Consider the following 25,473-nt stretch of genomic DNA (forward strand, 5'->3'; position numbering starts at 1 on the left):
CAGGACTTTGGCTGCTGCCTATAAGCTCCTTGGAAAACACCTGTTGCTATGTCCTATCACACTCTCTAAGCACTTTTCAATGCATTATTTTAGAAGTTAATTTGTTTGTTTTCATCTCAGATGTAGAATGAAATCTTGATCAGTTAAGGAGAGAGAAGACCTTTGGAATATGTTGGATGGCAGACGAGAGGAACAAATAATTAACCTATAGTCTAGTCCCAGACTGGACTATGAGTGTAATCTCAGGTGTTCCACTGAAATACCTCAAAATCCAGTTTGCCATACAAGTCAGCAGCTGACTTGGTACTTAACAATGAAGCAGTCAACCATAAAGAATGCAATCATACACCTGCTGGCTCAGTGTGCTTTTTGCTTTTGCAGTGGAAGGAGGAGGAAGCAACAGATCCCTACTGATTTCTCCATGGTCCTCATAAATCTTGTTTTCACAAATTTTTAACTGTATTTGGTCCTTAATTGCTTAAACAAAATTATGCCATAATATTTCCAGCTTATCTACCAAAGGGACAGATATAGTGGTTGAAATCCTGTCCCTACTGACAAAGCAAAATTTGACCCAAGTCCAGATTTCTGTTATTTTTCTTAGCTCAGGAAAAATCAATCTTGCATGTAATTTCTCTTTTTTTTTCTCTTTTACACAGATTTTTAGCTAGTTTCTTAAACTGCATTATTTTTGTAAACTCTTAATGACAAAATTGCTAAATATTTGTTTGTGGCTTTTTAATTGTTCAATAAATAATATATTACTTCACCCAGTACATCCAACGGCCACAGAAAAACCTAATTGTCAAGTAGAAAGAACAGCCTGAGAGATTAATATAATTTTAGCTGTGAGACAAATTCTAGGTTGGAAAGCTAAATTTGCCTTTGCCTTGAGCCATTGCAATATGCAGCAGTAGGTCTTAAAGTAATGTTTGTGTATTCTCCATCCTATAAAACATTCTCCAGGTTAATAACACATACCAATTTTGCTAATATCAAAGAATGAGATGGTTCTCTCTATGTAGTCCAGCAGAAAAGGAAAAACATAGCATTTTGGAGGTGGAGGCAGGGAGATATTATCTTGCATTCATTGTGACTCCAAGGCACAGGCTTATCACTACAGTGACAACAGTAAAGGAGAAACAGGTCAGGATATCAGACCTTCAAGACTGTGAAATATGTTGGAAGACAACAAAGCACCAGAATGATGGTGACACAAGAACTTGTATCTACAGGAACAAATATGCTATGATTTAAACCCTATGTTTAATGCTGCTGTGGACAAGCAGAAACAATGGCATGAGAACTCCATTTCTCCATTTCTCTCCATTTCAGTAGTGGAAATATTAGAATAACAAAGCAGCTAGAGGTAACAAGACCCAATTAAGACTCAGATTTTAGGTAACATTCAGTATATATATGCTGGATAAGAAATGTTCATTCATTATACTCTCTCTTCTCACAGCTATTTCTATCTCCATTGCTGGCTATTGCTCAATATTGGGTTTATTTCTCTCAGTGATTATTTTAATTAAAAAACATATTTCTTGAATTCTGTAAAACAAAAGAAATAAAAGCATAGGAATATGTTTCTCAAAAATATTTATTTTTGAATGAGAGATATTTTCATAAAAATAACCAGATATTTATCTTGATAACCATATTTCACCAATATTTAGCTTGATAAACACTAAGGCAAAAACTAGTTAATGCTCTCTTGCTAGCCTTAGAATTTCAAATCTAATATAACATCTGATTGCATAATTTTTGTCTGAAAGATATGCTGTTTACTCAATAGAAATTGTCCAGGGAAAACCCAGAATCATTTTCTAAAGAATGTCTCATATTTTATCTTCTCCACACAAAAAATACTGCTAAGTTAAAGTCGTGGTTAAAAGAAATTCCTAGAAATGTTGGAACATTTTAATTCTGGAGATCTAGGTGAAAATAAGAAAAGATAAAAAAGAGAACCAAATATATGCTTTCTCTTACAAAGACAAACTTAAGGCTAGAACCTCCCTTCCTAACATGACACAGAACACCTCCAAAAACTGCCATTGACCTTTAGTGATGTTCTTGCCTCAGAACTAACTCAGCTAACACAATTTATCCCCCCAGCATTAAGGTAGCAGCAAAAATAATACAAATTGTGTCAGCAGGTGATATTCACCCCACTTTTGAAAGAAGTGAATTAGGATTTTTCCATGAGCATTGCTAACATCAATATTTTAGTTCTTTGCTGGCCCAGGTCAGGACTACTGGGAAAGGAATACCCTTTTCATCTCTGTTCATCTCACAGGGATCTGGGCAACACACTTGACAAGACATAAAAATTTAGCTGGTTTTCCATTGTGACCCATGACCTTCTATGTTTGAAAAGTATCCCCTCATACTCCCCTCATGCTCTTCAAGTTTTCTTAAATAACATTGCTTTCTATATTCTTTCTCTTTCTTCAAAGAAAAGCTAAAAATATATTTTCTTAAATTAAAATATAGCTTTGCCAAATTTGGGCATATTACACATTTTTCAACCATGGACTGAGATATTTTTTTTGTCTCAAATAAATGATTACTAATAATTATTTTGCAGCTGGGTTGCTATTCTAGTTTTTAACTTTTTGACTATTTATTTGCTTATAGCTAAACAAAAAGAAAAAATTAGAGGACTTTTAAAATTCCATTTTCCCATATCTGTAATGTTTTAATTCAGCAGCTGTTTGTTCAGTCATTTCAAATTATATATAAAAAAATATATCTTGTTCAACACTCTCTAATAATTCTGCATTTTCCATGGCTGAAAAGCAAAAATAGCCTTCTCACAGTAAAGGAATTACAATAGCTATGAAATAAATCCTGCTGTGCTTTCCATAGTTATTTGGGTTTTATTTTCTTAGAAAAAGAAAGCAAAATAATTTCTTAAAATAACATTGACATAATAGCTATACTTAAAAATGAAGCTTACACATAGGAATATTTAAATTCCATTATTTTATTTGATATTTAAACATTCTGTCAATTTTGAGATTTTTCTTTATTCTTGATTAATTAAAAAAAAAAGAGTATTCTCATTTTTCTCTTTAAATAGAAAAATTTAATATACAAATGAATGCAAATCCCTTTCTCTCACTTAACACCAATGTAAACCAGGAGGAATTGCAACTATGTCAAGTAAAACAGTTGCTGGGGAAGGTTAAAGCATAAAGTGATTGAGCACTTCATAAAACTATAGTTATTATCTATCTATTATGATAGATAATACATTGCATGACATTAGGTTAAAGAAAAACCTAGAAAAATATTTACAAAATATAATCAACTAACACCTGGTTGATTAATAATTGGCTTTCTAGAAACATTTGAATACATAACACTGTCTTATTTCTATGCCAAATTCTTTTTAATGAAAAAATCCTCCCTCTCATTATTTATTCTTTTGTAAAATCTGTACTGAAACACAAGAATAGTGTCACAGGGAAATGGTATCTCAGGTTCTGATAATTAGCCTTTTTCTAACCAATAGACCACATTCTTCTAGAAGACTAAGTCTCCACTGATGCACCATGTTCATCCTTTAAGGAGAAAAATACAATACATAGTAGGATGCTCCAGGCCAGAGAGATTTTCCCATAAACAGATATATAGATTTGTAAAATGACTGTATCTTTAGTATTGACAGTTGAGAGAGCAGTCATGAAAACAAAAGACAACTAATGTTTCTTAAAGATTTTCAGAGATCTTCTGGAGCAACACTTGCACATTACAGACTACCAAAGTAAAAATGTCCAGTCCTTCAGAGGTGCTGACACTTGTTATTCCTATTGGCCTGAGTAGGAAATTTGAGCCTATAGCACCTTTGAGCATCATGTAAGTTTTCTTTAAATGGTTACTTTTTAGGCACTCAAATCTGAAAAAAAAAGTCTGTTTAATTGTAATCTTATGAACACGTGTGACTTTCAGCACTTTGGATTCACATCTTAGAAGCTGGTCTGTACTTAGAAAAGTAACATGGACTCTCCCCAAATCAATCTGAAGTGAAAGTTCCATAATAAACATAGAACTTAGTACAAGTGGATTTGCAGAAAAAGAAGTGCAAAGTAATGCCAGAATATCACTAGTGCATAAGCATTCATTGTACATGTGCTAATCATGTATAGAAAGAGGATATAAATAAATGTTTGAGCCTTCTTTCAAATACTTAGATTTCTTTATATGATACATTTTTGAATGTTTCACAGCATCTAAAATATATAAAAATAAATATCTACAATATTTACAAAGTATTATATAGTCCAATCTTTAAAAAGGATTGTAAAGACTTGTTCTTTAGCTCATACTGAGGTAAGTAGGTTTCTGTAAGACTGAGAAGAAAGAGGATAGGCAGTTATTTTGAAGGACCCCCTTTGTCCAGGTGTAGTCTGTATCACAGCTAAAAGCATGTGACACCCTCTGGCAGTTGTAGTGTATTGAGCCAAAATCATCCTTGCTGTAACTCCATTGAAGTAAGTTTAGTTATGCTAGGGACAAATTTATCCCACTCTGCATTCTCTGGTTTGACAGTGTCTTCTGCAGAAACCCTCATGGCTTCATCTATATTTGAAGTTATGCTCATCCCAGGTATGTGGAGATGCAGTTCTGCTGACTTCAATGGGCTGCGCATAGCTGGAATATCTGTAGATAAAATAAAGATTTTAAGATAATTTCAGTGCTTGTATCAGGTGGCTGGCTAACTGACTCTCTGACTATCTCTCTCTCAACACTATGCAGGTGATAATCTATTAATAAAATGGTCTTCCAGAGAATGTTTCAAATTGTCTTTGAAAATTTTAAGTGAAAGCTTCTTGACTGAAAACTAAGGGCATTTCTGATGAATAAATCTTGATTTTTTTTTTTATTTTTCAACATTTTCATGTATTCTATTACTTATTAATATGCACTGCTTAGTAAATTGCCCTGTGATTCCTTATCCAGATGCCTCTCTGACCAGCAGAGCACCCGTGTCCTGTTTACAAGTCAGTCGTGGAATCATCGATCATTTGGGTTTGAAGAGAAGTTTAAAGACCATCTGGTCTAGCTCCCCTGCCATGAGCAGAGGTCAGAGAGAAGAGAATGATGATAAATGAGAAATATAGGGCAAAATATTACAGCCACTTGTCATATGGGTTTCATATTTGTAACTTTGCTTGTGCCATACATAAAGGAATGGCAATACTACTGAATTCAGGTGAAAAACCCCGTTCCTTCTACATTAAGCAAAAAAGTGGCTTCCCAGCTGGTCCTGAATATGTGCAATATCCTACCTAACATGAAAAAGAACAGAAAACTTTGGAAAATAAATTAATATGAATTTCTTATTTGATCAGCCTAACTCACACCAGAATGCATGCTAACCAGATAATTTGAAATAGTAAAGGACATTACAGTAGTTCAATCTCTACACCAAATTTTGATTAAAATATTTTTTATAAAATATACCACAACTTCAGCTAATTAAATGAGAGTAGAATACAGCAGTTCATAAACAGAGTCCAATTATAGGGAAAATAATTTTCATACTTTCAGGTATTCTTTATTTACTTTGGAGTCTAAAAGAGGTAGATATCCAAAGAAAATATTTGTATAAAATATGACTGCTTTACTCCCTCCCTATCTGCAACATGACTTTTGAAATAAATCTGATGAAATTTTCTTTCCTCCTTATATAATCAAAGTTATGGCATATTCTATAAAATATTTATTTTATTTTATTTTTCTTACATTCGGTTCTTAATTTTAAACACCCTTCTCTCTTTGTGCTCAGATCCCAATATTGATGGATGCACAATTAGAATTTACTTCTATGGGATCAAAAGGCATAGGGACCAGTATACTAACAGTGGGTAATAGATGCAGTACCATTTGATGGAATTGTGTTTATGTTGGTCAATACAACGTGTTCTGAAAGTTTTGAAACGTTATCAAAATTGCTGATCTGGGTGGTCAAGGATTTCCGACTCTCTGTACTGGCACGACCTCTGTTGAACCGTTCGTCATGGTGGCTGCGAATGCCAAAGATGCAACAGGAAAATGCTGCTTTAAATTCTTCTCTAAATTTCCCTGTCAACCACAAAAATGACTCATGAAAAAATTGTACTATAAACCGCATTTCATCAAACTTTATCGATTCGGATATAAAGGAGTTATCTAAAGCAAAATTAATGTGAACCACCAGATGCTCTTCTAATGCAGAAGCAGAAAATCACACTTTAATCATCTGGGAGGAAGACAGAAAAAAGACAACCTTTCTAAGAAGATATGTGAGGTGTGATGTGAAGACTGAATTATTCTTGGCTAGACAGAACAAACTAGAATGATTAATGAAACTATCTCATGATAGTCTGCTGATTTTTTACATATGTAACAAAAAATAATTGAGCAAATATAGTCTTGAATCCTTACTGATATGTGAAATGAGAGAGCATGGTTAATTTGTATTTTATCAGTAATAGATTTTAAAACAAGATTCACAATATTTGGCAGTCCTATGCTTTTGGGGCTCAGAGGAAATCGTTCAGATCATTCTCATACTACACACCACAAAAAAAAAAAAACCAAACTGCTGTGGGCCAATATGTAGTGAGGATCAATAGAGTTTTGCCTCCCTGTGTTTAGCTGCAATACTACCAGGTCAGGTCCTGATTCTGCTCTCCAAGCCAAATGACACAAATACAAACTAAGACAAATCTATACTAGTAAGTAAACAGCATCCTGGCTGTTTCTTTGAAGTTGACCCTACGTGGCACAGTCTGGCCATGCAGGTACTATTACAGACTCACAGCCTCCAAATGCCAATACTTGAATATGACACGCCAGGTGGGGACAGGCCCCGGACTGTGCTACCTGCCAGAGAGCATCCAGGAGTGTTTAGAGGAATGGTAATTGTTTCAGAGCAAAGTCATGCCAGGAACTTCTCTAACACATTAATGTCACACTCTAGCACTTGGATTCAGGCCCTGGCACGCTCTAGGTTACTTATTGGTAGACAGCCTGAGGGTAATGGGATACTTAGGCAACTTCTAGGAAGAGGATCTAGCTCCCACTGGAGGAGCTGAGCTGGAGTTACACGGTCATTAATTTTTGCTATGGTTCATTACATTCAAATTATATATTAAACTTGAATTCTAGACAACTGTAACTTACCACTGAGGAAGTTATAAATAATAGGATTGGCTGCACTGTTTGCGTATACAAGCCAGTGTGAGAATGTGAACCAGGCGTATACAGTTTCTCTGTCATCAGCATGATTAAACATCCCCAAAACCCTACAGAAAGAGAAAAGAAAACCTGAAAGATGGCAAAATTAGAATTCATTTAAAAAGATTTTACAACTTCTAGCCTGATTTTATCTTTGATGACCTATTTGCAGTACCACAAAAAGGCTGAGTCAGCAGTGTTCTCTTACTTGAGAGAAAGAAATCCTCTCCCCAGCCCTCAGACCCCTGTCTTGGTGGTTTGGCACAACTGAGACTTTACTATGGTAAAGATGCATAACTTTTCTGCCAAGTAACTAAAATCATCTGGTGTCAGATAAGCCAAGGAAAGACAGGAAAAGTTGCTTTTGATATACTCATGTCATTGAGCTTCCTGGCTCTAGGCCCACTCTCCAACATACTCTCTAGGCCTCTCTCCAAGTATCTCTGGAATTGAAAAGGCATTGAACTGGCCCCAAACCTGAGGCTACCATAGCAGTTTCTGCCCTCCAGGGAGATCTGCATTTCCCAGACTCTTTACACATTACTTCTGCCATTTAAATGAAAATCTAACTCTGGGCCAACTCTGTTATTGTTGACACAGCCTATGTATTTCCTCTATTTCAGGTTGCAGGTGGCCTGAACCATCTTCTGGAAATAGCTTTCTCTCTACATTTTTACAAAGGAACTTGAGAATTAAAAGTATTTAAATTAAGCCTTAGGGAAGGCCCAGAATTGAGTGGAATGTATTTAAACCTTGAAACTATCCCTTAGAAACTAAAATGTTCCAATTACACTCCAATTAAACAAGCACAAATAACATGCTTGTTTTTGTTAGGATATTCAAATCTTCTGCTATTATTGATTGGTATTCCAGAGGGTTCATGAGGTGTAACTTTACCAAAGCCCTAGTCTTTCAGGAACTGTAAAAAAACCGAGTGTACACAATTACATACAAAATTCACAGAGATAAAAAGATAAAAAATTAAAATACAGCTTCATAGGACCAATGGAAGGGTTAGTCTAAGATCTCAAAACTGTACATGAGTAGCTTAGGTTTGAACTCAGCATTTCACAGTCCTTGGAGCCAAGCCACAACGCTGCACTCTGCTGCTAACCTTCAGCTGGTGCTTCAGGTGACTGCACTTCCACGGGGGCATTTACAGCAAACAAGCTGTAATCCCATGTAAATGATGAGGTTTAATGAGGAGATAGGCTAGGTCATTTTCATGAGGAAGATCTTGTTAATAAGAGTTTCATAATCTGGCCATAGTTTAAGTACTGTGAATAGGTTATATATATACATATATATATATACATATATATATATATATATATATGTTATATATAATGTTTTCTTGCAATTGTATGCTTATTTTCCTGTTCTTTATCATGCAATAAGTAAGCTTATCCTTCAAAAGTATCTGCCAGAATAAAAAGAATCTTGTAACAGAGATTTCTGGTTTTAGACAGAAAGCTTTACCAAGTATTTATATTTTGAGATAAACTTTACCTTTTCAAGACATTGAGGATGCTAATTGGTAGGTAGCAAAGTGCAAAAACCAGCAGGACAACCATTAGCATACGTGCTGTTTTCCTTCTTGCACGAATCTGTTTTATTTCAGCTGCCACAGCACTAATCTTTGACTTTGTTGATTGTCCCAGCCCTCGGGGCTGTGCTGAAGTCTGCTGAGGCTTCCATTTCTTCTGAACAACAGAAGAAGTTCCTGGGATCTAAGGCAGACAAAATAAGGGGCATTTTGAAAAACATTTTTTAAAACGAATTTTAGCTGCAGATATAAAAAGAAAATTAGACACCTTGATATACACAATGTAAGTTCACAAGGATTAAAAGGATTTTTAAATTAAATTATTTGATGTAGCTGCAGGAAACAAACTGAATTTCAGACACACTAGAGGGATTGCCTAAAAAATCTTGTTTTATACACAAATATCAACTGATGTCCTCAAATTTTCTTTACTTCCCACATACCTTGTTTTGCTTGTGTCTTCAGACTATCAAAATTACCAACCCTATTGCTACACTTACATTGCTATAAAGTTCTACGTTAAATGTTTTGTTGTGTAGCAGAGTAGTTTTTCCCATTAATATGCTGCTAATATAAGATACTAAGCAGTTTTTCAGTACTGGAAAACAAGGATTTAAAGCCTGCATAGCTTTAAGTGCCATAAAACCTCCATACTTGCAACCTAGATGACAGTGAAGTGACTAAAGAAATATTCACAGCTGAAGTGTGGATCTCTCTGTAAAGTTCTTCCAAACTGAGGGAAATAATGGAAAAGTGCCAAAACACAGGAAGAATTACATTAGTCAAAGACATGTTGCAGTGAGTTGCATGTTGAACCATGCTATTAAAAAAAAAATAAAGTGCCCTCACATAAGACAAGCCAAGTAAAACAATTTTCCTTCTGTTCCTCTAAATTACTTCCTGCCTGCAGTGAAATGTGAAAGACTACAGATGTCAAGAACTTTCTTAGAGAACCCTATTACAATTACATTTATAATATTTTCAATGTCATATAGTGTGAAAACCTTTTGGCTAGAAATACAGTTTTATTTATGTGTAGTACAATTGTGTGTAGGGTGACTAATCTCCTGTGAAATATTTCAAGTTCAAAAGTATCTGAAAAGTTCACATTGTTGATTGTAACTTTTCTTTTTGTTTTTAATAGGGCTTATCCAGACAAACTGACCAGAAAATGATGAATATTTTTGTATTTATTTCAGAAAGATAAAAGTAAACTCAAAAGCATGCACATTCAGAATAGCTCTAGAAAACCAGCTATGTTGAGGTTTTGGTGGGGTTTTGTGGGGTTGGGTGGGGGTTCTTTTTGTTGGTTTGTGGTTTTGCTCTAATTATTTATTTGTTGGCTGGGGGATGTGATTTTGTGTGTGTGTAAGTGTGTGTGTTTGAGTGTGTGAATATCTTCAGACAAGCTCTTAGTTCAGCTTTTATGTACACCCCCAAACATGATTTACAACTATTGGAACATTTTGACAAAGTTGCCATGTAATGAGCAGGAAATTTCTGAAGCAAAACTGGGAATAAGTTATACCATTTAGTTTTTACTAATGTATCCATGGATTTAAAACAACTTAGCCCCTTGCGCTTCTACTGTGGATTCCCACTCACACAGCTGAAATCAGTAATACTAGCTTGACAATTGCACATCAGTACTATTGCAAGGGGTTTACCCTACTTGGCTGTGGGGTGTAGCAGAGAAGTGACAGAATTAGAGGAAATGGTCTCAAGTTAAGCCAGAGGAAGTTTAGATTTGATAGAAGGAAAAAATTCTTCACCGGTAGGGTAGCCAAGCCTTGGAACAGGCTGCCTAGGAAAGTGGTTTAAATATCCTGGAGATATTTAAAAATTAAGTAGATCTGGTACTTAGGGACATGGTTTAGTGGTGGACTTGGCAGTGTTATGGTTGTTATGGTTGAATTAAATTATCTTAGGAGCCTTTTTAATATAAATGTTTCTATAATTCTATGATTATGTATATACAAGTATATACAATTGTACACATGGGAGCATAATGCACATATTTTCTTGTTGGTAATTAATCAGTCAGATAATTTTGAAGCATTTGTTTAATTCCAAAATTTCACGGAAAGCCTATTAGCTGTGAATAAACAAGTACTAAAATTTAGAGTTTTACTTTCTTATGCACCTTTTCTCTACCCCCTAACAATTATCAAGGGGCTTATAACCAAAGAAAATCTTTCAATTGTAGCATCAGCTTACAAATATTGGAAGGGTATATTTCAGCTACCAAAAAGAAAATGGATAAATTTCCTAATTATTACTACAAATGTTCTTTAATGTCAATGCATTCGAACATCAGAAACTTGAAGCATACTAGGAAATTGATATTACAAATTGTGTATCAACATTTTCATAATATTCAGTTCATTCAGTTCTATTTGTACAGAAGCTGTTTTTAATCTACTTAAAATCCACACAAGAACATAGACTACTAAATTACTAATTCCTTGCTAATAATTAAAATTATTATTCAAAATTTCTAGTATTTTTGCATGATTGTACTTGCCTTTATAAAGTTGAATCATTAATTTAAGGATTTGCTTGATTTATGCAATCAGAAATTTTAAGAGCTATTACACAAAATATGGGAACAATAACTTGTAATTCAGTCTTCTATTTTTTATATGAATATTTGTATGCACAACACATTACATTTTAAAAAATAACCTTTAGAAAAAATGTAGGGCATAGAAAGCATCTACTATTTATTATATTTTTTCTATCATGTACATCTGAAAGGCTCATTGTACCTTGCAATAAGATCAACACATTTAACTGAATTTCTGATAAACAGCATGTTTTTTTATTGAAACTGTTACCAAAGAATACATTTAGAGCACTTCATTCATTTGTGCTACATGACTGATTACAGCACACCTGCTGCACTTAGGAAAGTGCCTGATGCCTGCAGCCAAGTCACACTTGATAATAGATGTGCACTGGTTTTAATTTCACTTAGTGCAGCCTCTTACACATAGTGCTATCATCCATGCCAGGCAGAGAGACAGCTGTAATTTGGCACCACTGGTAGCACTAAGCCTGTAGTAGAATTTCTCTTTTTGTTACTGAAAAACAAAGGATCATCCTCACCTTGCCAGTGTGCAAGCTGAATGGGGAGAAGAAACATTTTGAAGAACAAATAGACCACCTAAAACAACTGGGGAGTGGAGGTAGGGAGAAGCCAAAAGGAAAAGGTTGGTTTTCAGTCATTCAACTTCTGCTCTGCTTCTGAGCCAGCAATTTCAAGTATGTGTAGGTTAAGAACAATTGCTTTGCATTAACTTACTTAATTAAGAACTTGAGGGGACAGGCAGATTGTAAAGAAGGTACAGAAGAGAAGGCTGAGAAGGATTATGGTGATAAAGTCATTGGGTGATACAGGACAGTTTCAGCAAGGCAGAGCATATTAGAACTATGTTTAGACTGAATAACAAAACTAAGCAAGAAATCCTTTGCCCTGGAGAAGAGTCCCCTTAAACTGTAAAGGTTAAATTTTATCTCCAAGCCATCTTGTTATTTAATCTTATCAACCTAAGTAATTAAAAGCAAAAATAATAATTTAAAGCTGACAAGCAGGATAAACAGCAATTCTTGTTTAACGTAATCTGAAGTGACATATGACTTATGGATGATAACAAAAAGCCTTAAAGTGGATTTGGGATTTCCTATATACGAGTTACTTGTGAGAGATATATTCTGTCAGTATAAGATTTTATCACATGCATATTCAAATATATAAAGTCTATTTGTGATTTCTCTGATGGATCAATATGAACTGCATGAAAAATATTTCTGATGGGGCAGGTATTATCCCCTGCCCAGGACAGCCTCAAAATTAGATGGTATCAAACATACTAGTGAGAGAGAAATGATTCAATCTCACATGTCGATGGAAATATGAACTATGTTAGAGACACTTGAGATGGAATATCTTGCATTATTTCTTCAACAGAATGACTATTTTGTCCATTTCAGAAGGACAGGGCAGCTAGTGGTGGGCTACAGCTATAGATAAATCCTGGATTAAGCAAAAGACATAAGAGCCCACCACAGTCTGGTGCATGACAAATTAGTTCACACACACAAAATGATTTTTTAAAGATTCCTCAAGAAAACAGCATCATTTCACCACTTAAATTCAAATGTTCTTTGTTTGTCTGCTTGGTGAGTTTTTGTTTATTTTGTTTAGTATTCTTGGCTTTTTTCCCTGTATTTTTTATTTGAATCTTGAAAAAAAAAGGTGTTCACATCAGAAATTTTGTCAATTATTTGCCATCAATTCCCATCTAATGTTATTGGTAGCAGCCAGCTTCACATCAGGCAGTTCCAGTCTCCCAATACTGGTAGTTGGACCTTCTAGTTTACATTTTGTTCAGATTGGACTGCCATCAACCTAAGAAAAATAAAAATAAAACTAACAAAATGAGAAGGTCAATCTTAAATTTTGACTGCTACAGGAGATTTTAGCAGATGACCTTATAAATAAGTTCATCCAAGGTATTTCGGTAAGTACTTCAGATACAGTGAGGGAGATTTTTCTTCTACCTAGAATCAATTTTTCAGCTGCCTTTTGCTTTCTTTCTCGCTAAGAGAAAGCCCTTCACAGACATGAGAAATCAAAGTCCTAAGTGAAAAAATGGAGTTTATAAAGGAAGAGGCTGTACATGGGAATCTGCACAAAGTTGCAAGAGCAAGTAAACAGAGCCAGTCTAAGTGACTTACCTGGCGACACCACAGCTTTCGGAATATTTGCAAATAGGCCAACACCATAAGACACAGTGGTGCCATGTAGGTCACCAGAAAAAAGCATGTGTGATACATTTTGGGGTAAACCTCAGCTGGAAAGAGAATTCAAATAGGAAAGGTGTGTTTAAATATATGTACATTTCAAAATCACCTTAAGAAAAATTATTAATATGCATATGCATATTTTTCAATATAACAGGAAAGTGTATCAAATAATATTATGGTCAAGATTGGTTTTTTAATGACTTCTAGATACATTCTACTAGAAATGTACTTTTTATCCCAAGGATCTCCTATACCACTTTTTTGATTTCTTACCATATTACTACTTTACATATGGAGTCTTAAGAAGTTTTACTTTCTGTTAAAACAGTGATGGATTAATTTTTTTATCTAAAAATGAAATGTTATCTGTAAATGAAAAATTTTGCTGTCTAAAAAACATAAGTAATCAGCCAACCTACCTCATCCTTGACATATTGAAAGGTTGTGTGTCATTAGTTTTAATTCTGCAAAGGCTACCATGTATGCCTGAGTAAACTGCTCAATCCCTCACCTACAAAGACTGCAACTGCAAATTACAGCGCACAGCACAATGATGGGACGAGAGACACACATTTCATAAATCACTTGGTGGTGGCAGAATATATCCGATTAAGATGCAGTAATTAATTATTATTATTAAATTTTAAAAATAGAATCAATGCATTCAAGTGCTTTAAACCTAGGAAATCTCCAAGATGGTTTTAAAGTCCCATTTAACAATAATGAGTTTGGTAGTGTTATGTTCTATTTTTCCATGTATCTCTTTTCAAAAGACAACTTATGAATGTTATTTGCTTAGACAAAACATCATAGAAGTGCTGTTGAGTGTATTGAGTTTTAACACTGTTGCATCTTAAACTCCATCAGTAATTTATATCAGAATGTGCAGTGCCTGAAAGATTGTCTTCTCTTTTGTAGCATTAATTGCAGTTTGCTATTACCAATTGTTGGTATTAATTACTATTTAACATCTGTGGATGGCCACAGAAAAGGAATGAATATTTTGGACAGTAACAACACATAGCAGAAGAGAAACTGCACCCCATGAACAGTTAAATTGCAAGGTAATCTTAAGCATTACATCTTGGATAAAGAAGGAAAATTTATGTTAATTTCTAGAATTTCCAAATGTTTCAGGATGATAAGACCTGCAAGACCTGATTGCTTTTTTAATTAAAAAAAAAAAAAAAAAGAAAAAGAAAAAGATTAAAAGGAGGGAAAAAAAAAAGGAAACAAAAAGAGTTGCATGAGATCAAAACTTTGGTGCATCAAAATTATTTTCTGCCTGTTAAAGTGACTGAGACTGTGGACCCTATCAAAAAAGAGCATGTCAGAAGAATTTCAGAGCTTGTTCAGACAAAGATATACAAAGACTTGCCCCACAACTCTCATAGCAGGGAAGAGAACACCATAATGTAAATTCCAGGCTCACTCTCAAATTCAGACTTGAGTAATATCACACTTGCTGTTGGACCTGACAGTGCCTGCTGGTACACCCAGAAAACCTCCAGTATCAAGGAGATGAAAACCTGCTACAGCAAAATCCAGCCAATGTACATTCCCAGAAAAGGTAATAGAGATGCTTCCACTGACATTTTATAGCTTTGATAGATCAGGGCTCAAAAAATTCAGATGAGTAGTATTTGACTTCTTACTTGCCCTAAGATCCTGTAACAAACCAGCTTACCAGCTCCTAACTAGCAGCTGCAGCTACTAATGCTTGTCAATGTCCCTGGGTGAGCCAGACCATTTGGGGCAGGTTTTTTATAATTGGCATTAACCAGAGAATATATGTGATTGATGATCTCAAACTTGCTTTTGCATTCCAGAAAATGCAGCCTCACAGCAGTCCTGCTACCCAGGGAAGGACTGACATCCATGTTTCACAGGTGGAGAGATTAAGGAGACGCTGGAGTAACGTGACTTACTGGGATCACAGGGGGTCAGAATTGAAAGTACATTTTTTCTGCTCAGGAGGAGGTGCCACCTGCCTCATCAGTGCTCTGGCGGCAGCTGGGCCCCTTTCAGGTAGAAGGACAGTACATATTTAAAAGGCCATCTGGAGTTTATGACTTCCAATTTAGCATTCCAAGTAAAGTAAAACATTAAATGAGCCTAGCTATCTACAAAGAACTGAGGACCAGGTTGGAGGAAGATCCTAACACTTGCCTTTGAAGTTTAGCCACCTGGAAAGTGCCAGCTGCTAAACATCAAAGGAAACCTGTCCCTCCTCCACCCTGGGAAAAGCCTTTTGCAGAAATTTTCCCTAAGAAACATGACTCTGCTTAGCTTCTCAAGCCAAAGAAAAGCTTTAAAGCAGTTTGACAATCACAGCAGCAAGAAGGAGGAGGGCTGGCTAAGGATACTATTCATTTATCAAGTGAGTTCCAGGCTCCTTGAATACAAACATCAATCAGTTTGTGGTCCTGCCTGACTGGGATGGCTGAAACTCTTACTGCCAAGCAGAAGAGGAGAAAAGTGTCCTTGCCTTCTGTGGTAACATAATGGACTTCAGGACAGGGGGAGATTGTTCTTAGCTGGGGTAACCACCTCTTTAAGAATAAAGCAAGGACTTTAATCTCTCTTGCTGCTAGTCTATTGAAAAGAGAGAATAAAACATAAACAGGTGGTCATAGGGGTTGGACTAGATTAGGATCAGCATTCATACACTGCAATTACCCCACCCAATAAAGGATCAGTATGTTAAAACAAGTTTTCATTTGTCTACTGCAGTGGTTATTAAACACATCTTAAATTTTTCTAAAGCTCCCCTCTCCACATGGTCTTCCAGTCCCAGCCTGAAACTGGTAGATTGAAAATATGGCTTCTGGATTTTTGCCAAAATTTTGCTATATTTGTGTAAATACATAATGTATACATAAGCATATTTAATAAAATTGAAATAAACACTCAAAATGTTTTCATATGAAATAGCCCCTTTAGCCATAGTGCTTAACAAAATTAGTACTCCTGACAGTTTCCTTAAGAATAGGGAGAAACAAGACTAAGTTTGTTGAGCATCAGTAGAGTTTTCAGGTTCCCTACTCTCAGGAAGATGTGAGTTCTGGAGTTACCAACATAGAGGAGCAATGCAACTAAAAGTGTATATTTTTCAAATAAAGCTTGATAATTAGGGATGTTAGGGAGTGGGTGCCCATAGCACGAAAAAATCCACTACATAATGCAGTGCTTCCAAGCTAAATTCCTATGTCAGAGTACTTAGGGTTAGCTAATACTAAAACTCTATCTTGAAACCTAATATATTGTGCTTGAGTTATCAATTTACAATAACACTCAGCCTAATTTGAATATTAGAAATATTAAGACTTCCTTCTACATTAAAATATCCTACGAGTTTTTAATTAAATTCTGAACAGTTTGATAAACAGGATATGTAAAGCTTCTTGTACTGCAATTTCCAGCTGTTTTCCAGAATTAAAACAATGTGGTTTTGCAGTATTGTATGAATAGTCTAAGGAAAAGGAACACAAAGTCTTCCCTTTGTTTCCATTCAGCAATGCCGTTTTGGGAAAGAATTATCTCCATATTCTTTTTAACCTTTGTAAAGGGCTTGGCTAATGCACTTTGGCTAATACTCTCTTCTTGAACAGCTCTAAGACAATGTACTTAACTGACTTGGACACATGGTGAACTCATTTTAATATATATTTCTTTTATTTTGACCCTTTTATCATCAAATTCAGCATGGCAATTACAGACTATTATAGAGCTGTTGCCAACTCTGGCTCCTTAAGTGAGCCTGCATGGGTCACATGTTGGATCCTTCTGCATTCCCAAATAAAATATTGTTATTAGACAGTACTCAAGATGAAAAACCCTCAGCCTAGAATTGGCAATGAATTTTACATTCAGGAATGCCAGAAGCAATTATAAAGAAATTGAGCCCTGTTTTAGGCTGAACTATTGCTCCATTTGCAGTCACTGGCAGCTTCCCAACAGCACACTCAAATCTCATTAGTCAGGGTGGCGACTATTTGTTCACCGTTGAGGAGCCCAAGTGTCACAGTACTCATCAGACCTTCCCTCCAGACACTCATCAGACTTTTATGGTCTCCAGCAGCTGGTCCTGTGTCTGTGTAGGGTACAGTGTTGTCTCCTGCTTTGGCATCTCTGACATCTTCCTGGACACAGCTTCCAGTTACTCTTCCGTAGCACCTCATGCTTCAATGGCCCTGGGGTCCCAGAATTACAACAGACTTCCAAAGTGGAAAGTGTTGGAAAGTGTTACTAAGCATCCTCTTTTTGCAGTCCCAGTCTTTAACATTCACAGTTTAACATCTTCAGAACATATGGTGTACATCATATTCTGCAAAGATTTTATCAGATGTACTGTAATTTTAGACAGCATTAATTGCATACAGTTCTAAACAAAGCAATAAACATCCAAAATACAATCCCTTTCTCAAAATTGACTCGCCTATATAACTTTCTCAGGGTCTTTTGAGTGTATGCAACATCTACATCTCTACTTTCTCTTTGAAAATATGGGTTATTTCTAGCAGCATTGATTTTTTTCTCCTTCAACATCCTCCTAGATAGCTCTTTCTTTAACCCTCTATATTTGCATAGTCAAAAGAGGCAAAACAAAATCCAACAAAAATGTATCTATTTTCTATAAAAATATTTGCTTTTTATTTCTTTTTCCAGCTTTAAAGCTCTCCACTCATTTCAAACCACTTACCCTTTTCTTTTTTTCTTCTTTCTGGGGGGCTTTGTGATTTCAAACCCTATTTTTCAGTAGAAAAACTGCATATTCGATGCTTTGAACTAGTTCAGAGTCCTTAGACACTTTCAACAGAATGGAAATTATTTTTTAATTACACTATATAGTCTGTAGTCTGAAAGGGATGTATATATATGTAATCCTCATTGATAAAATACTATTAACTCTACTTTTACTGTGCAATTCCATGATTTTGAGAAATCTGCTTGTAATTTAATGCATATAAAGATTCTTCCTTCAAGTTACTATGATAAGCTACTATTAGAACATGGAGATTTTTAAGGATATCTGAAATGTACCAGCAGACTGGTGCAATGATGGTGTATTGCCATTAGAAGAATTCTTCATTCAAAAAGCAGCAAGATAAAAATAGGATTGTTATCTTTCAGTGGAGTGAAAACTTTCCCATTTCAGAAAACTTTTTAATACAAAATTATTCTTTTCATGTTCAATATAAATAATCATTTTAATAAATTGGAGTGTTTGTTCTCCTTTTCTGAAACCAGACACAAAAAAAATTGATTCTGTACATGAGTACTTGCCTTTATTATAATCCCCTCTGTCTCTCCAAACATCCAAGTGAAGGCTCACATCATAACCTGAAGACCAGTAGACTTAAATTTAGACAAATACATAGGAGTAGAGTCTTGCAAGCACATGGCAGTTTGAGTTGGTTGTTTATTGTTGTTTTTTTTTTTTTTGTATAATGGGTGCTTCACCTCAGGCTGCAACTACTTCAGCACAACTGAACAAGAGGCACTCTTTAAAATAGTTCTAAACCTACTACAGACTCTGTAGCTCAAAAGCAGCACTTTCCCATAAGAATCAAAAAGTGGCCAATGCAGATCTGGAAATTCTGAGATTACATTTCCTGATGAAATGCTCTCTTGCCTTCCTAATTAATTAAGCACGTCATTTCCTAGGCTGAGATTAAAAGAATCTTTGCTGCATAGTTAACTCTGAAGTGATAAAGGCATGAATAATTGCTTCTGTGCCAAAATGAGTGGACAAAAATTGTACTTGGAATGAATGCTGTGAAAGTAGTCACATAACTACTGCAGTATCCTGCAGCAGAAAGGGATACAAAATTTTTCACAGATGAAGGAAGAACACTAGAAGAGCAGATTTGTTCTCTCCAATGAAACACGAAGTATAATACAGCTTAACAGAGACTTCCTCTCAGCTACAGACTCAGGGCACACCTTCGTCTGCGATGAGTAGCAGTGAGCTAGTGGCCACCTCTGCCCCCTTGCCTTGTCCCAGAAGACTGACTGGGATGAAGGAGATAAAGAGCAGGGAATGTGATACCCAGTGTCTTCTCATTAATCCTCTGGTGGCTCTGTGAAAGCCGTTAGCAGGAAAGGAACTTCCAGAATAACACATGGAAGAGCCCTTAGCAGTTAAGCTAATTTATCATGATAATGAAACACAGGTAAGCCAGTTGTATTTTATCACAATTGTTCACAGGTCTGGAATCTTCTTCTACAGAGACAGCTCTGGGAGAATATCTGATTGTGTTTCAGCTGGATTCAAGGCTATTAAACAGGCACCTTTTAGTTATATGTTTTTGCAAACTTGGCTTTATTTTCCTGTGTGTGAATAATGGTATAACTGATGGCCATTATATCCAGTGTCAGAGTCACAGCATGTAACTCATGCACTCTGTTAGCACTGGAGGTGTGCCAAGGCCCACCAGAGTCGAGCCCCAACCATTCGGGTGGGTGGCTCACACCACTTGCTGTGAATGAAGACAAAATAGAAGTAGTTACTCCCTGGCAATCCTTACAGCTTCAGTCAGACACCGAACATGTTAGATTTAAAGTTAATCTGGAAATGCAGGGTTACACTTCTTGTATAGATTAATTTGTAACTGATCACTTTCACAAAGTTATTTAAATTATTTCGTCCATGACTAATTTCAAATTTTAGATTAACTCACTACCCCATATTGATGACATCTCTGCAAATTCTGCAATGACACGTAATTTGCATTGAACTCCCAGGAGATACCTATAAACAATAGTCAAATGCTAGAAATTAGCAAAATATCAGGTAAACAGAAAATCTGTCCTTGTATAGTTACTTCGTAAGGCTAAGTACTGAAATCTTTGTAAACCTTCAATGTACATCAGTCACAGAATTATATAAGCATAAGCATTGAAGGGTGGGAACATTTCTACCCTCTGGAGAGCATTAACATGGTCAAGACACTAGTTAGCCTCATTCATTTAAACTTCATTTAAAATGTACTTTAAGGCTCAAAAACACAAAAAAAATCCACAGAAATTTCACAAAACTTGAAAAATTATAGTTCTAGGAAAGCCTACATAATCAAGAACATTTTGTGTTATGTTTATGCAACTTGAATTCATATTACCATCTCCTGATATTTGGATTACTTTTTCATTACCTTATAGCAGTACAAATTCAGCTTGTATGGTCAATGACAGACTCACCTCCCCAGTGCTCATCACACACTGTGAACAAGGTGGTTTTGTTGGCTAATCCTGGGAACACACTGCTGCACTCCATAACAATAGCCTGAGGAATCATTATGATGCAGGACACAATCCAGATAATTATAATGCTGTTCCTTGCTCGCTTGGCTGTGCTTTTAAACATCAAAGGATGACAAATTGCATACCATCGATCCAAAGCAATGCAGCTGAGTGTTAGGACAGACACAGAGACTGAAACTGTCTAAAGAAAAGGGAATATTATGTAAGTGCAAATGTAGGGCTTTTTCCCAGAGTTTCAAAATTATTTATTGTACTTTTCCCCCAGAATTTAAAAAATTATTTATATTTTCAACATAGTTCATTATCTGCAATTGTTAAAAAGACTCAGAAAAAAAAAAAAAGACTCCTTTTAAATGTCTTCTTACAGAATTAGAACAGATATCCTCATCTGCTGTACTCCTACAAGAATCCACAAGACAATTCACACATTAAGATGCTAACTAAACAGAACAGCTGTTGCAAAATCAAATTTTGAAATAGAAAATGTAATCAACTGGGAATGTATAAAACTTTATCTGAAGAAAAAGCTTTTAAAACATTAGACAGTGTTTTTGGTTTTTGTTTTTTTTTTTGTTTTTTTTTTTTTTGTTTTGGTTTTGGTTTTTTTTTTTTTTTAAATTATTTGTTGGTTTCTATATTATATTAGCATACCAGAGCAAACAAGTTGCTTTTTATTTTTACAAGAACAATGAAACTCAGGATCTCATGAAAAGGTCCTTGACAACAATCAGCTTAAGGTAGACTAAGGTATTTTACCTTTTATTCAGCAAAGAAAATAACCTATCACTTTAGTTTTATTGTTTCAATTTGTATGCTTGGTGATCACTCACTCTTCAGATTTTCTTTCACTAGAATGGAGGTTTTGAAAAAAAAGTTGTGATTTTTATTGTATCAAGTAGAGCTCATAGCTTCTGGAGAACTTTGCCTTTGACAATATGATTCTTTGGCCATAGAGGTATCTTCTGAAATATAAATTGTGCTGGAGGCACAGAGCTGATGATCTGCATACACTCTGAGTACTGCTTAATCATTCTGAATTTTAATGACTAAAAAGCCAAACACTTGTCATTCTAGTTTACCCAGTTCATCCATACACCTATTCTTAGAAAATGTATTTATCAATCATTTTGATGCAAATGATTTCAAAACTAGTTGAGTCCATGGGTAAATGAGAAGCAATTATTGCTTAAGGCAGACAATCCGACCAAGTCCCAGGGAACCTGTATACTTTGACACAAATTCAGTAAACCCAAAAAAAGCCCATACTGCCTTTAGAAGTTGGATTCTCTGTCCTGGACACTTGTGTAGCTGTTCAGATCCATCCAGAGAGAATATTAATGACTTTATTTCTATTTACAGATATTTAAATTCCTTTACATCCCTTCTGAATCATTAATAAAGATCACAAAAAGTAAAGAGCATCAGAAAAATGTCCCAAAGGATGTATTGCCGAAGTCCAACAATCCAGATGGATGAAAACCAGTCTTTATTATGCATAATCATATTCCCAAGTGGAACAGTCTTTTAGGCTTCAGCATGTACTCTGAGATACTTACTCAGTATCAGGTATGGACTTCCATTGGATTAGAAGTATTAGGAAGATACTATTGTCATTTCTGGTTTTCATAACATGGGTAACGTGTACACAAACAGAAAAATAATACCTGTAAGTAGGGAATCACTTTACAGAGGGTCTGCCCAAAGAACCATGTTTCTGTGATGTCCACAACTAAAGTTGCTGGAAGACAAGTAATTGTGACCAGAATGTCAGCCAGAGAAAGATTCACTATGAAGTAGTTGGTAACAGTCCGCATGTGATGGTTCTTCCACACTGCAAGGCAAACTGAGTTTGGAAAGACAAGTTAGTGAGATGGAAATGACTGAGGAAATGCTTTAAGAGGAAAACATTTGATTTTGTGGAATTAAGGAAATGTTTGTGTCCTTTGTTTAACACAGAATATCTGAATATGTGGTTCAGTGCAAGAACTGTGTGTTTTCTTTCAGAGTGGAAACAAGAGGGTACATGTAGAGTCTTGATACACAAAGAGTTTTCCACAGACTGCAGTATGGGAAATAATCCAATATACAAAGCATCTTACTTCTCTGGTAGTTAATCTTCACTAACTACTTATACAACTTTCTTCATTTCTCTTTCAAGTTATTGGCTCTAGTCTACAGCAATACACATCTACACCTTTAAAAGTTTACCTCTTTTCTTATGATAGCATGATGCTTAAATCAAATTACTACAACACGGAATCTTGTAAGCTGTACAAATATAATTTTATAAAATATTTTATGGGTTTAATATATCTATTGCATCTGCAGAGAATCTGTAACAATTTTTTGGGTAGCTGTGATTTGAATTACTAAAAGTAATTTTTGCTGTATTAAATGTTACATTTTTGATGACGATCAAAAGCAGCACATAGCAGACACTTTATGAGATGTACCATTAAAACTTGTTTTGTATATTTTATGTCACTCTTTTTCAATCTGAAAGACTTTTAGAAATTAGGCAAATCAATCTTTAAAACCACTTCACTAAATTCATAAACTGCTGGATTAAAAATGAATTAAATGAATTAAACCTAACAAAGTATCAGAAAATAAACTTTTAAAATAATTTTGGAAGTCAAACCCTGAGTGACTGGTGCAATCAAAAGCTTTTGAATTATTTAGATTTTTAAATTCATTCACCCAAAGATCTTTAAATCTAATGCACAAAATTTTCCCATAAGCACCACAATACTTTTTGTAAGACAAGAATACAATTCATTGTACATCAAAAGGTCTTCGCTGCAAACAATTATTCATCCATCACGCACATCTATATGAATATTCAGTCTCCTAATCTGTCAGGATATAGCACAATGCTTAATTTAGGTATACTAAACAGGTCAGAAAATGTTAAAAAATTGAGCTAAAAAGATCCTCAAGACATTGCCCAAATCCAAAATGGAACCTGCCAGAGTTAAGCCACTCTCTTATAGTCATTAAACTTGCTAAAACAGCTGGGGAAGAAAACACACAGACTTTAAGGCACATAAGCTTTTGAGATCAGATGCTTCTTTAAATCCTAAGAAGGATGACGTGTCTGAAAGCTTCTGTCTATCTTCCAGCTGTATCTCTTGATCTCATAAAATATACCACTTCACTCCACAAATCTTGTTTTATGTCTGCAGAGCAACAGAACTACAGCAAGATTACAACCATACAACTGTTTTCGAGTTTACGTTTGAAAATATGTTGTATTTTAAGATCTCACACATCTCTTACATGTGTTGCACAGTTTAACTATCTTCCCTACAAAACAACAACAACAAAAAATCTAAAATCTACTTTTATTTTGCTGCTCTTTATATACATTTTTTTTCTGCAGATAGGCAGGAATGAGGAAGAGTTTTTTTTCCTGCAGCAATGCTTCACATATGTAAGAATTTTTGTTATATATTTCCTCAAAACTTCAGAGCTCTTTATCTTTTACTCTCAGTTACTTCAAGAACTTCTGCAACCATCCTTGTTGCTGCTCTCTGGACACTTTCAGATTGAACTGAACCTTTCTGGTGAGAGTACAGTGACCAAAACTGGCAGAATACGCTTTCAAGATATTACCAGTGTAGTGGCAGGAGCTGAGATTGCAGTACTTCTTCATGAGGGCTATGTTTAGATACTTAGACAAGGACACAGAGAAAGGGAGAGGCTAGGTGGCCTTCAGTTTCTCTAAGACCAGGTAATTTTATTAACTACCTTAAGATATGGGTTTCCAAGGTTCATTGAAAACCTCTGTTGTGATGCAACATATGCTCTTCATATATTTTAATGTGTTGCAGAGGTAGCTCTGGATTCTGTAGCTCATATAAATTTAATTTTTCTATATCTGTATCATGCTGTCATAAATGCAAATGAAAACCTCTCTACAAAGTTCTTCATTGTTCTTGCACTGGTTTTGAAAAGAATACAGTATAAATTTCTTCTCCTGTTTTCTTCCTGAATACAGAATTTCAGGTTTTCTTAGTTTTGGCCTCAGACACCTAAAAGGCAAGGCTTATAAATGAAAGGCTTAAAGAAAATATCATATTGATTGTATTTTCTTCTCATTTGGAAGATTTACAGTACCTACCAAAGGAAATATTTCTACAGCATTGCATTATAATTACAACATAACAAATAAGAGCTTTATCACTGTCATTTGTGCATGGGGTTGCCACAGTTAAAGCCTGATAGTACAGAGGCAGCACCTAACAGGGAATTGCTGCCCCTCTGGAATGTTGTTTGCAGTTGGAAATGCAATGCTGGGGAAAAAATGTAAAACCCATTTTCACTTTCAATAATTTTAATATTTAACACTAAACATTTGAAGATCTGGACATTTACTTATAGCTGGTTCTTTGTCTTAAGTACAATTCATGTTGAAAGTGTGGTCCTTTATTTTTTTTATCAACAGTCAAGAATTAATTAAAAAGTTGTTTAAAAGTTCAGAGTTTGCCTACTTTTTTCTCATATTATGGTTTCAACAGTCCTATGTTCTACCCATTCAGACAAGTACATCATTTACAGCCATGGATGTCAATGCCTAAAGGTGCAAGGTTTAAGCAGATATGTTTGGTCTTTGACCAGGCCTA

At 35.2% G+C, this 25,473-nt stretch overlaps 1 protein-coding gene across 1 annotated transcript in view; it reads right to left on the bottom strand.

Annotated features, from left to right (window-relative positions):
* Window positions 1-4,126: 4,126 nt before the first annotated feature.
* HCRTR2 (hypocretin receptor 2) overlaps window positions 4,127-25,473 on the bottom strand; it is a 32,156-nt gene continuing 10,809 nt past the window's right edge. Inside the window, exons 2-8 of the mRNA XM_021551140.3 lie at window positions 22,513-22,691; window positions 20,786-21,029; window positions 13,517-13,632; window positions 8,740-8,960; window positions 7,177-7,298; window positions 5,893-6,093; window positions 4,127-4,668 (exon numbers count right to left, since the gene is read on the bottom strand). Coding sequence (XP_021406815.1) covers window positions 4,475-4,668; window positions 5,893-6,093; window positions 7,177-7,298; window positions 8,740-8,960; window positions 13,517-13,632; window positions 20,786-21,029; window positions 22,513-22,691 — 1,277 coding nt within the window. The 3' untranslated portion in view covers window positions 4,127-4,474. The remainder of the gene's footprint in view (window positions 4,669-5,892; window positions 6,094-7,176; window positions 7,299-8,739; window positions 8,961-13,516; window positions 13,633-20,785; window positions 21,030-22,512; window positions 22,692-25,473) is intronic.

Source organism: Lonchura striata, chromosome 3, assembly GCF_046129695.1.
Source record: "Lonchura striata isolate bLonStr1 chromosome 3, bLonStr1.mat, whole genome shotgun sequence".
Lineage (NCBI taxonomy): Eukaryota > Metazoa > Chordata > Aves > Passeriformes > Estrildidae > Lonchura > Lonchura striata.